Consider the following 13,468-nt stretch of genomic DNA (forward strand, 5'->3'; position numbering starts at 1 on the left):
CCAGGTGATCTGTTTCCTGGAGGTTTACATTAATCCTCCTGAAGTAAACACACCAGCAGCAACTAGAGAGGGAGTTCAGGCTATGAATAATTTATTGAGGAAAGCCTTCTACTTATGTGCCAGCGTGAGGATGAGGAAGAGAGAATGAAGCACGCCCCTCCCGCCAAGCGCGGCACATTAGAGGGCCGCCCGCACAGTAGGAGTGCAAGACGCATTCTAGTGCAGCCCTGTTTCTCAGGTGAGCAATCAGATTAGATCACAAGAATTTACAGTTCTTTGGTCTAACTGAAATGTATCATGTACACTATTAGACAAAACGGTGTGTGTGTGTGAACAGGATTCGCCCTCCGCTCCCCCGAGGGTCCCAGCTGGGCTCGCTGGGGAGGGCGTGGAGGCTGCGGGGCGGGTCCAGGAGCGCCTCGTTCAGCCGCTAGCGAACTGGGCCCGGGCCGCGTGGGACAGGCGCGGCGCCAGCCCTGGTGCCCGCAGGGCGACAGGGCGTGTACAGGCTCGGAGAAGCTGCGCGCAGACACCAGTTGGGCAATTCTTGTGCCCCTGTCCAGGCTGTGAACCCTTTGAGAACATCCCTCAATCAAACGAGAAATTCTAGGGAAGAAAAAGTTGCTCTCGAGAATCTGGCCAAGATCCAGCACGTCCTTGCAGATCCCTCAGTGAGCGCGCCTCGGAGGGCGTCGGGAGGCGGCTGCAAGCGGCGCGGCGAGCGGCGGCGGCGGGAGGACCGGGCGCTGGGGGCGCTGAGCGCCGGCCGCGCTTCCGGAGCCCGGCGGGCGGCGCCAGCGAGCGGGCGGCTTCCGGCCGCGGCGTAAACAAGGGCCGTGGGCCGCTGCAGGCGGGGCGCACGGGCCGCAGCGGCAGCCAGCCCGAGGCGGAGCCCTCCCCGCCCTGCTCCGGGTCGGGGGCCCTCGGCCGCGCCCCGCTGCTCGCAGGCGCGCCCCGGCGGCGGAGGGCTGGCCCCGCGGCGGACGGTCGGGGAGCGCGAGCGCGGGCGGCAGAGGCCTCACCGCCGACCCTGTGGCCGCCTCTCCTTGCTCCGCGCCGCTGTGCATTTTTTTCCCTTTCCTTTGTCTCGTCCCCCTTCGCGGGTGTGGACAGCCTTAGTGAACGAAGTGCAGCCCCAAGATGGCTGATGGTAACGAAGATCTTCGGGCGGACGACTTGCCAGGGCCAGCCTTCGAGAGCTATGAGTCCATGGAGCTCGCCTGTCCCGCCGAGCGCAGCGGCCACGTAGCCGTCAGCGACGGGCGCCACATGTTCGTCTGGGGCGGCTACAAGGTCAGTGGGCGGCCGGGCCGCGGCCGGGGTCGCCGGTTCTTAGCCGGATCCCGGTTGGCATCCAGGTTGGCGCGCACCTCGCGCCCCCCACCTCGCGACTCAGCCCGTTGGCTCGTTTCCCAGCGGGCGACAATCTTCTCACGAGTCCCCCAACCCGTCTGAAGTCTCCAGGGCTGTTGTCACGCCAACCCGATGCTTACAAAGCCCGCTCCCTCCGCCCCCCGCGTTGTTGCCATTGGAACGTTGTTCTGAGGAAAGCTCTGTTCGTGTTGGTTGGGCGGTGCAAGAATACGAAACACGTTTTAATTCGAAGGGTTGGGGGCGTGAAGGAGAGGTGGCGGTGTGTGATATCATTCAGACCCTTTATCGGACTAACTAGGACTTCAGACCCTCTGGAGACGGGGCCAATCGGCCCGCCGATAATACCGCTGCCCACGTACCCCCTGGAATTCCGAAAGGCCACAGGAGTCGCCTTATTCAACCTTCCCGCCCCTGCAGTGGCAGTCCCAGCCACACCTGTGCAGATGGCCATCACACCATTGTTTGAATATTTCAGGGCTGTTTTGCCTCTGGTTTCAGCTGAGAAAGGTTTGAAGTTTGTCAGAACAAACGCCTCTTAGGAAAATTAATGGAAAAGCTCCATCGGTAGTCAAAAAATCCCCAGCAACAAATGTAACGACCTAGTGCAGCCCTTTGACCCCAATCATAGACAATGCGATTAGTTACCAGGTTAAAGCCAGTTGCATTTGTTCTCTTTACCCCTCGTTGGGGTGTCCTACCCATGCGTCTACTTAAAACCTTGCTCACTAGTTTTCTTGCCCCTTTGATTTCAGGGCTTCCCCATAACACTACATGCTAGAATTGTCTCATTTCATTTGGTGGGGTGGCTGTGATCCATTCCTATCACAAAATATTTTTTTCCCTTTTGGTCTTAAGAGATGACCTCCCATCAATTACTTGAAATCTCCTGCCTTGGATGACTTGCTTTGTGACTCTGGTAACAGGTTTTAGCTTACAGTACAGTTGACCTGATCATAGTTGGCCATTTTTGAGATATTTGTCATACCTTCATTTGTTTTAGCCACAAAAATAATTTTTGCCAATCGTAATTCATCTGCAGTGTTTTCCCCAGTCTCCAAATGAATAGGTGTTTAGAGAGTACTTGATAGGGGTATGGAACTGTGAGGTGGGAGGAGCAGATATGTAGTGACCCTTATTAAAATGTAAATAATTCCCCTGGAGAGAAGCAAACTTGTTGGCAGTCACACTTAAGTCTGAACTACTTCATTCATAATTCTGTTGCTAAAGGTCAGCAACATTGGGCAAATGGGACTTTTCTTTGGTGGTGGTGAGGGGAAGGATTGTCAGGGTGGAAGCTTGCTGTCGGTGGTTTAACAAGGGCCAGGATACCTGGGGCTGAGGTGGGGAGGAGGCGTGATCACTACCCTGGGTGGTTCCAAAACAGGCTGTTGTCCACATTTAGACTGGAACCCTGAGTAGGCACAGGAAGCCCTTAGAGATAGTAAACCTTCGCTTCCTACACGTAGTCTTCTAGCCTTTCCCTTCATCAGTGGTGTAATGGAAAGAGAAACGTTTACACGGCTAACTGCTCTATTTCTTATGTTTAATACTCAAGCTTATTGGACTCTTGACACCCATTTTCAGTGAACTGCAGTTGTTTACTGTGTGTTGACATTGTTCAGAAGTGGCCAGGGAGGGTCAAAGGCTGGAAATGTCGAGCAGTTGTCAAACAAAGTTCAGGGAAAGGAGTATGGAATCCTGGCTCCACCATTACTTGCTAGTAACCTTGGTCAAATTGCTTAACCTCTCTAAAAAACCTGTTTTCTAGAAATGTCAACTACCTTTTGAAACAGCGTAAGGCTAGGCCTGTGAACCAAACTGACTCCCTTTTCCCTGCAGAGGATACTTTGTTACTTTTCCACTCCTCCCTCATGAGACCCCTCAGGGCAAATAATTACCCCATGGGCTGCCCTGACCAAATAGACTGAGATAAGAGAGGAAACACATTTACTGAGTTGCAAAATCCCTCCCCAAGGCTTGTTTACTATAATTATAAAAGTTACAGATTAACCTTAAGACCCCTTTAGGAATTCCCACCTGTGAGCATCAAGGTGACTGCTACAATGACCCTCCTGGGGTGACAATGAAGAACACCACTGCCTACTGAGCGTGCGTCCATGAAGCAATCAGGAAAAACAGAACGGACCACCTCCAGTGCCGCTGGCCTGCCACCCCTTAACTCGTTTCCCCATAAAAGACCCTGAACAGCTCCTCCGGGGTGGGGGGGGGGCTAGCTTTACTGTCGCTACCCCCCTTATGCATAAGTCTATCTCCTCTTTTAATAAAGCGTTGCTTGCTTTACTATTTGGGTACTTTATTTCTAAGACTTTGGAATCTGAGAGCCTAATTTAATCACTGGCAAAAATTGGAAAGCTTTGGACACCAGAAAAGACTCTAGCTGCAAGAGGCAAGTGGCCACTGGGACTATTTTGCTCCCATGTCTCTGCTGCTGGTAGATCTCTCTCCTGGAGTCCCCAGCCTAAATTCTGACCAAGTAATTCTTTATTCTCTTTACCTTTCTCTGATTTTTCTGAGCCCTCTTCTGTTTGGTTGGATTGTACCCATGTCTGTATAGGTGAACCCTGGAGGGCTCCTGGGTATGCTTTTTTTTTTTCTGATTTAAATCTAGTCAATACTTTTCTTCTTTATGCTGAAAACAGTGGGGAGGACTGCTTTTATCTATTACTGTTAATGGAATAGGTTGGCCCCACCGATTAGGACTTGTCTAAACTGGACCCCACCGCTCCTCTTTTCTCTCTGTTTGCTTGGTTGGACATTTAGTTGAGTACCTGTAATCTGAATAAACCTTCCAATCCTAGCACCAACTTTTGGACTTTCAGGTCATTTAAGGCAAGAGGGCAAGCCAAGCCTGACTTGTCAGTAACACTTTTAGGGTTGTGAGAACTAAATAAAGCAATCCATGGATAGCACTCAGTTCCAGCATATGGTAAGTTCAGTCTATTTGTTAGGAATTCACACCTGAAGGGAAATGGAGCAGGACAAGAAATTTAAAATTATGCACGTGGACTTGATATTTGCAGATCTTTCTGCTTGTTGTTACAGAATGAATGGGTGAAAGGAAAGCATGGCTAGAAAACCATCTATCATGTTAGCATGGGTCAGGCACTTTCAATAGTCATGGCACATGTAATCTCTCCTGATGATGTCATGCAACTGAAATTTGGTGCATGGTCTGTTCAGGAGGATAAAGTGGCTTTGGAGATTTCCTGGGGATCTCTTAACTTCTTGCACTACTGCAACTACTGTATCAAAAATTTTAATGAAGAGCTGTCTGTATTAAGCTTTACCTTGAATATGTGGCATGGGTTGGGGAGGATTGTGCATTTAATATGAGTATAATTGTAAGACCTGTTTAACTTTTTATAATTACTGATTTCACAATTAGTATCTCTAAGACAGATAGGAAAAATATACAATAGTGCCTCTTTAAAATATCAATTTTTTTATCTTTGCAATTTTTTTCATTCTTAGAGTAATCAAGTCAGAGGATTATATGATTTTTATCTGCCTAGAGAAGAATTATGGATCTACAACATGGAAACTGGAAGATGGTAACTGGATATTATGAGGGGGACTAAAAAATTCAAATAAGGTTGCAAAGAAAAAAAATGTTGTAAAACCCATTCTGATGAATAAAAGTATTTTAATTGAGGATGCTAAGCTATTTATATATTCTGAAAACACTGTTCTGCTAGTTTAGCTTAGCTGCTAAGCTTAGATACTTTAGTATCTCTTCAAAAGTAGTTCTGTAATTACTATGTACTTTTATGACCATGGAAGAAATTTCTATTCAGAGTTGTATACATAAAGTATCATAGTAATATTAAAATAGGGGTAGACGCTTCAGATCCTGGTGTAGAAAGATAAAAGTTCTGTAATTTATATATTTTTCAAGATGTTATAAATCTTGTTATATGGTATCTTGAAAAGGATTGTGATAGATTTTAGATTGTTTATAATTTTATCTGCTGAAAATAATGGTAGTATTCTATTTTATGAGCTCTAAAATTAAAATTTCTGTGCAAATCTCTTTAAAATACTGTTTTAAAATGTTCCATTTTAGACCAAAACAAATTTAAATTTGGCTTTTTATAGAAATGGGATATAATCTGAAAGGATCTTTTGTCAATCTCTTAACAGTGGGAGTAAAGAGCATTCCTTGGTAGAATTAAAATGTTTCTCAAAAAGGCTACCTACCCATGTTTGGGGATTTATAAAGTGGTTTTCCCCATGGTTTGCTTTGTGAGAACTGTACTTTAAATATCCACTTACTGCAGATTCACAACTAGAATAGTAGTCCCACTTGATTTGAGTTAAACTAAGTAAAAGGATTATTTCTGTACATTGCAAATCAGTTAATATGAGCTGTTGGCTAATCATTTTCTAGGGAGTTGGGAATTTATAATAGCATTCCCTAGCATTAATAGAATTCTACATTTTTAAAAAAAAATAAACCAAAACTTCAAGCTTACCAAAGATAAAGTGATATTGTATCTGTCAGTGTGAGCAGAAGACCTTGAGTGTACTATTAATATTCTGAACCTTAGATTTTTTAGGTTTACTGACTCAGATTCATTTTTAGATTCAGAATGAGTGAATACATACAAAGCACTCAGAGGAGCGCCTGGCACACAGTAAGCACTACCTAAGTGTTTGTAGTATTAACGTAAAGGACTGAATCACATTCATTGGAATGGCTAAAATGTGACTGAATAAAAAAAAAACTGTGAATTAATCTGTCAGGATTGGGAATCCCGAAGTTTTCCTTTTGGGTTCCCGGCCCATTCAAAAATAAAACCACCACTTATGGCCAAGTAAATAAAAAGCAAACAATTTAATTTGAGAAACAAAATGGTACACTCCTACAATAATAAAGTATTACATTTAGGCTTTTAAAGTGTCTCATTATGACAATGTGTAGGGCCAGCTGGCATCGCCCGTGGAGTGAGTCAAGAGGGAAAAGTTCATTCCTTGAATTAATTTCAGAGCTAGAAGAGACCCTAGACATTATCTAATCAGCCCTTACATTTTTATTTTCTTCCTTTATTGTGGGGATATAAATAGAGGAAATATTAATAAATTTTTATATTTCTTCCCTTTTGGATCAATGTAAAACTGATTTACATTGTTTTTCCCTCCTTAGGAAAAAAATTAACACTGAAGGTGATGTTCCTCCCTCTATGTCGGGCAGCTGTGCTGTGTGTGTAGACAGGGTGCTGTACCTGTTTGGAGGACACCATTCAAGAGGCAATACAAATAAGGTTAGTGTTTCTAAGGATTATGGTTCAAGGCAATTTTATTTATTCTTTCAAATAACCTCAGATTTCTGAGGTTAGCCCTATACTTATTTCTGTCCCAGCTAAAAATTCTGTGTACTTAATTATGGTATGAATGTGCATTTTAGTATTTTATCTACCAGTCTATATTTACCTAAGTCTTTTGTAAAATTAACTTTTGTTGGTAACCTGAGTGCAGTAACTTCCTAGGTTCTTTGTGCTCTTTGCAGCAGCTTACTCCCCTAGAACCCCTGAATGTTAGATGAACATTAGTAAACAAATTTTAAAAAGAACATTACAGACAAACTGAAGATGTAATCATGAAGGGAAGGGTAAAAATAAACAGAATACTACTCAGAAAGCAAGAAGAATAAAGTAACACTGACAAAATTTTATATATTAACATTCCTATAATTTGTTACCCTTAGATACTTGTTGTTCAGACTTTGCCCATGTATTTTTCCAAGTAGGAAAAAGATGTCAGTTCTCTTTCAGGCCAATAAGAGACAGATGAAGTCATTTAAAAAGGTGCATATGATAGAGGTAGACTCTTATCAATTCATTTATTTGGCAAATTAGTGAGCACCTCATATGCTGAGCACTTGGCTGGGACACTGGAGACACAGACATCAATGATACAGTCCCTGCTCACATTCTAGAAGGGACTCACATAATAAGTAAACAGTTGCAGTAGCATCTGATAGAGATATACACAGAGCCTCACACTTTGAAATAACTCAGTAAATACTATTGAATATAAAAAAAAAGGGCTGACCAATTAGCTCAGCTGGTTAGAGTATGGTAGTCTTTGACACTGGGTTTGGTAGGATCGGGAACTAGAACAAGGAAAGTCTTCACCCAAGAGGTGATGCTTGAATTGAATAAAATTGGAAGGGGTAGCCAAGATGCAGAGATAGAAGCAAATGTATCTTGTTCATGGAAATGTCAAGTGGTTTAGGTAGCTAGAACATATGGTGGAGATGGTTTCAAACTGTGTGCCTAGAAACTCTAAGGGTTTCTTTGAGATGCCTTGAGACACATGTGGGGCTCCAGACCACCTCCCTCCTTCTCCATTTTAACAAGCATAGCTCCACTTCTGTTTTTATATATTGGACTTTTGCTTAAGATTTTGTTTAAAGAAAGGGTCCTATGCCTAAAAGAGTTTGTGAGGCATATCTATCGGCTGTAGTTGAGTCATGTTATTTTTCAAAGCCAACGGGGAGAAAAATGACTTTGACACAACTTGACAAAGGTTGGAGGGAGAAGCTGTGGTTTTAAAGGGTGGTCACAGAAATAGTAGTATGTCACATGGCTAGAGCTGAGTGTTTAAGTTTATATATAATATATATATAAATAAAATGGTCAGATATATTCAATTACCTGGATGTGAACCCTATGAAGGACAGACCAATATTTAATCTTTTAGGTATTGGTCCTTAGCTCCTAAAGTTAAGTAGGCACTGAAGACATGTATGTTAAATTGAATTGAAAGGTAAAATTTCTAATCCTGATTTTTTTTGGTAATTACATCCTGATCTGATACCCATAAATTAGATAAGTACAACTTGAAGTGCCTATCTAAGACAAGATGAGGATCTTGTGCCAGCATGTAAATAAACCAGTGCTCATTCCTTCATCAAGAAAGTGTGGCTATTGATTAAGCATAAGTTCTTGGTGAAGAGAAAAAAAAATGTGTTTATGGAAGAAAATTAGTTGAACTAACAGCATGGTTAATGACTTGGTAAATTTGCATTCTTTCACAAGTTCCTAATCTAGACTAAGACCAGTCTGGCAGCCAGTCTGCAGTCACAGTTTCAGTAGCACTGAGTTAGATGACACTGTTACTATCAAAGATCACAGTAAAATTAAATGACAAGTTGAATTTCTTTCATATAAGCAGATCCAACTAAAATCTTTGCTTCTGACAGTTCTACATGCTGGATTCAAGGTCTACAGACAGAGTGTTACAGTGGGAAAGAATTGATTGCCAAGGAATACCTCCATCATCAAAGGACAAACTTGGTGTCTGGGTATATAAAAACAAGTAAGTTAACAGCATAGTACATTTGGGTTTTTATGTGGAAAGTGGTTTACCATTCAAGTCTTTTTAGCCAGTAACCGTTATAAGCATAGAACGTACCTCATAGGACTCATATAAGGATTAAGTGAATTAATACATGAAAACAAACTTTTAACTTAGCACCTAAGACATACTTAAGTGTTAGCCATGTTAGCCATTATTATTTGAATAAGTATTTTCATATACTCAAGTTGCCTTCTTAAGTCATATGATAAAATAAGAAGAAAAAAATCCCTTGGGTCAATGTTTGAATTTTTTGTTTTACCAAACAGGTTAATATTTTTTGGAGGGTATGGATATTTGCCTGAAGATAAAGTATTGGGAACTTTTGAATTTGATGAAACATCTTTTTGGGTAAGTAAAGTTTCATATTTGCATGTAGTGTAACTTAGTATGTTGAAATAACACATTTTACATTTGCTAGTAGTTTTGTTCATTTTGCTTTGTTAATAAGTCAGACAAGCTATATAAATTTACAAACATTATTTGTAAAATTAACTCAAAGAGATTCTTATTTTCTGTAGAATTCAAGTCATCCAAGAGGATGGAATGATCATGTACATATTTTAGACACTGAAACATTCACCTGGAGCCAGCCTATAACTACTGTGAGTTATTGAAAAATAATGAATTATTAAAGGAGGGCTATTCAGAGGAGAAGGGGGATATACCAGAGTTGGGAGGTGATGTAAAATTGACGGTTCATTCTTGTTTTCTGAAGAGAGAAGGTCCATAGCTTTCATTATTCTCCAAGGAATCTAGAACCCAGAAAAGTTTAATGAATGTATAAAGAGACTGATCCAGCATCTATTATCTAATAGATGTTAAGTGATAGCTGCTGTTGCTCATAATTAAATAAACCTAGCACTAAATTTATATTACTTAAATATATATTTTTTTTCCCTCTGATACAGATATTATATAATGTGCTAGATTTTATTTTTTTAATATTTTTGATGGCTGGCCAGTATGGGGATCCAAACCCTTGATGACCTCGGTGTTACAACATTGCACACTCACCAACTGAGCTAACCGGCCAGCCCTATCCTTTATTTTAAAAGATAGGGGGCGGGCTGAGCCCGTGGCGCACTCGGTAGCGTGCTGCGCTAGCAGCGCAGCGACGCTCCCGCCGCGGGTTCGGATCCTATATAGGAATGACCGGTGCACTCCCTGGCTGAGCGCCGGTCACGGAAAAAAAAATAAAATAAAATAAAAAAAATAAATAAAAGATAGGGGGCTGGCCGGTTAGCTCACCTGATTGGAGATTGGTGTTGATGACACCAAGGTCAAGGGTTTGGATCCCTTCATGGGCCAGCTGCCAAAGAAGAAAAAGGTAAATAAAAGATAAGAATAAAGTATAGCAACCATTCTATTAACCAGCCCATTCAGTAGCAGATTTCAAAAATATAAAATTAAAGTTCCCAGTTTGGGTAGTAAGCTTTTAGTACTGCTGTTGTGTAGAAGTCTGCACTTCAGCATTTAAAAGCTCAAGTATCTTACATATTCTTTCCCACATTCAGAGAAGACTTTGATATCTTCTCTCCATTTATTAATAGTTCACTTATTTATTAAATTGCCTCTGTGACTTTTGAATAGGGTAAAGCACCTTCCCCTCGAGCTGCCCACGCCTGTGCAACTGTTGGAAACAAAGGCTTTGTGTTTGGAGGCAGATATCGAGTGAGTACATAAACAGTTTCAATGACTTGCTTTTGAATCCTTCAAAATGGTAACTACTTAATTGTCCTTTTTTAGGATGCTAGAATGAATGATCTTCACTATCTTAATCTGGATACGTGGGAGTGGAATGAATTGTAGGTATCACTTTAGATATTTAGAAAAGTTTTTCAAGAGATTTCATTTTTTCCCCTACTATTATATAATTTACACTTGCTTAAATTTTCAGTGAATTTAAATAAACATGATCATTAGGTCCCTAAAGAAGGAATTTTATTTTTGTGTTTCCAGTTACCTTTAACTATGTGCCTGGTACAGAACATGTGTTCAATGTTTGTTGGGGAAAAAAAGGTCTAAAAAGCTTTCAAAGAAAATAGTTCAGTATCACACATGTAGTTGTTGATTCTAAGAAGCCTTTTTAAATATAATCTTTTTTTTTATAATTCTATTTAAATTTTAAAAGAAAACTTCAATATTGCTCTGTATTAAATACAGTAGCTGCCTTTAAATGCAGGTACTGTAACTTATTTTTTTCAGAATTCCACAAGGCATATGCCCAGTTGGCCGATCTTGGCACTCCCTAACACCAGTTTCTTCAGATCATCTTTTTCTCTTTGGAGGATTTACCACTGATAAACAGCCACTAAGTAAGTCCTTTAAAAATATGATAAGGAAATCATTATATATATATTATCCATATACAATAGTTGAAAATCAAGTCTATTCAGAGGGCTATAGGGTTGATTGGAAGGTTTGCTGTTAATTTTGATCCCATAACATACATATAATCATACATAATGTGACATACTCCATTCTTCCTAGTAAAGAAATGACCTAGAGCACTGAAAAGCCCTGCTGAAGAACTATAACACGCAAAGGGCTTCCTTGGTTAATTGCATAGGAAAAAAAAAAGAAATATACTTTCTGTATCTACTCATGATCTGATTTATTACTTATTTTGCTAAAGGTGTGCCATTTAAATGTCAATGTCGTATTGACAGAATAATATACTTCATAGCACTTTCTTCTTTGCTTCAATCAGGTGATGCCTGGACTTACTGCATCAGTAAAAATGAGTGGATACAATTTAATCATCCCTATACTGAAAAACCAAGGTATGAACTATTTGAAAGGTAATTCTTATACTGAATTAATGAGGTCCATAAATATGCAAGATTGGCAGGAACTGAAGTTTTTGCTCCACTACATCCATCATTCCTTATAAAAATCCTAGCATTCACTAAGGTTTGACTTCATACTTCTCAAAGAAAACCAATGTTACCCTGGTATCAATTGCTTTCTTTTCTGTCGTCTGTGTATGAAGAGGGTTGGATTTTTATTTTTGCTTCTTCCTTCTGTTACAAAATTACTGACATAGTTAAAATGTATAATCAAGCTTTTTATCTGAGTGAAATTGCATCTAAATTTGTCATTTAAAAACAAGGGAGGGAACTGGAAAGGGGAGTATTTTAAAATCTTGAAAAATGTACATTGCGGGGGGGGGGAAAAAAACCTGTTGATTAGATTTGTAGCAGAACTATATAACACAAATTAAGAAGTCAAATCATCCAAAAAGAAGAGTCTATTAAACACTAATTTATTTCTCTTGTTAATCTCAAAAAGAATTGCTACAGGAAATGACAGTCAAAACTGGTGTTCAAAGCATATTTAGTTATGTTGGCCTCTAGTTTTTCCCAAATATCTAACCCAATTAGTCTTGCCACTCACACTTCATTTGGCACAAGTGATCTTGCCATAGAATTATCAGGCTTTCAGTGACTCTCATTGTTTACTCAGGCGGGGCTTTCAGCAACCCTCAGGTATCCTATGTAAGGCCAACTGAAAAGAGGAAGAAGGAGAGGGCACATTCCACCCGGCTCCCACAAGATTTTTATTGCTAACAAAGACCTAGAGAACAGATCATTCACTTTGAACCCTTCAGTGAATAAATGAGGACTTGACCAGAGATAAAATAAAATCCAGATAAAACAGACTTTGGCATTTCTTTTTGTTACTTTTCCTCAAGATTTTACTTTTCACCATGAAGTTTTGGTCTGAACTACCTGAACATTGTTTAGTCTTTATTTCATCAGCTCTATTCTGTAGTGTGAATGATAACTTTGGTGTTTTGAGTGATTTCAAATTCAAGTTTTTGTTTTAAATGCAGGTTATGGCATACGGCTTGTGCCAGTGATGAAGGAGAAGTAATTGTTTTTGGTGGATGTGCCAACAATCTGCTTGTCCATCACAGAGCTGTAAGTATACCACTTCATTTTATTACTGGAACTTTATTTGTAAAGCACTTGCTTTTTAATATGTTCTTCATGTCTATTTTTCAGGCACACAGTAACGAAATACTTATATTTTCAGTTCAACCAAAATCTCTTGTACGGTGAGTAACTTTACTGGGCACTTAGGTTATTTTAAATTGGTAAATTGGCGCTCTTGAAAAACCAGGTTTATGGGCTCTTTAAGGGCAATAATGAGTCTTCATTGATACAGCTAACCAGATCCTATGAAAATCTTTAAAGGAAAAAGGGGTATTTTTGTAGTTCTTTAAGTTAATGTACTTCTATTATTTTTCTCTTTTCTTGTCCATTTTCAGGCTAAGCTTAGAAGCAGTCATTTGCTTTAAAGAAATGTTAGCCAACTCGTGGAACTGCCTTCCAAAACACTTACTTCACAGTGTTAATCAGAGGTTTGGTAGTAACAACACTTCAGGATCTTAAGGCTTCATAGACAATGTCTCTGATCACTTTGCATGGACAGCAATCCTGTAAACATCACAGAGTGGCATCATTTGTATAATTGTATGCATTGGTGTAGTTTGCAGCTTTTTGGTTTTAATGTGCATGTGAATGGCCTAGAGAACCTATTTTTGTGTCTAAAGTTTAAAATAAATGTATTTAACATCAGTAACTGTCCTCTATTAAAGCAAAAAGGAAAACAATGCTTGGGCTTTTTACCTCAAAGAATGGTTATTATGTTTTCTTTTTGGTATTTTCAGGATATATATAGAAACATCATATTAGTCTTACCATTA

At 40.2% G+C, this 13,468-nt stretch overlaps 1 protein-coding gene across 1 annotated transcript; it reads left to right on the forward strand.

The window, feature by feature from the left end:
- The first annotated feature begins 834 nt into the window (after window positions 1–834).
- On the forward strand, window positions 835–13,340 carry KLHDC2 (kelch domain containing 2). Its single transcript, XM_063088497.1, has 13 exons — window positions 835–1,293; window positions 4,867–4,946; window positions 6,539–6,656; window positions 8,600–8,715; window positions 9,024–9,105; window positions 9,276–9,359; window positions 10,348–10,428; window positions 10,504–10,562; window positions 10,963–11,072; window positions 11,468–11,540; window positions 12,593–12,680; window positions 12,765–12,817; window positions 13,031–13,340. Exons 1-13 carry the CDS (start codon window positions 1,141–1,143, stop codon window positions 13,152–13,154), a joined length of 1,221 nt encoding a protein of 406 aa, XP_062944567.1. The 5' UTR covers window positions 835–1,140; the 3' UTR covers window positions 13,155–13,340.
- Window positions 13,341–13,468: the final 128 nt, after the last annotated feature.

This window comes from Cynocephalus volans, chromosome 3 (genome assembly GCF_027409185.1).
Source record: "Cynocephalus volans isolate mCynVol1 chromosome 3, mCynVol1.pri, whole genome shotgun sequence".
In the NCBI taxonomy this organism is placed as follows: domain Eukaryota; kingdom Metazoa; phylum Chordata; class Mammalia; order Dermoptera; family Cynocephalidae; genus Cynocephalus; species Cynocephalus volans.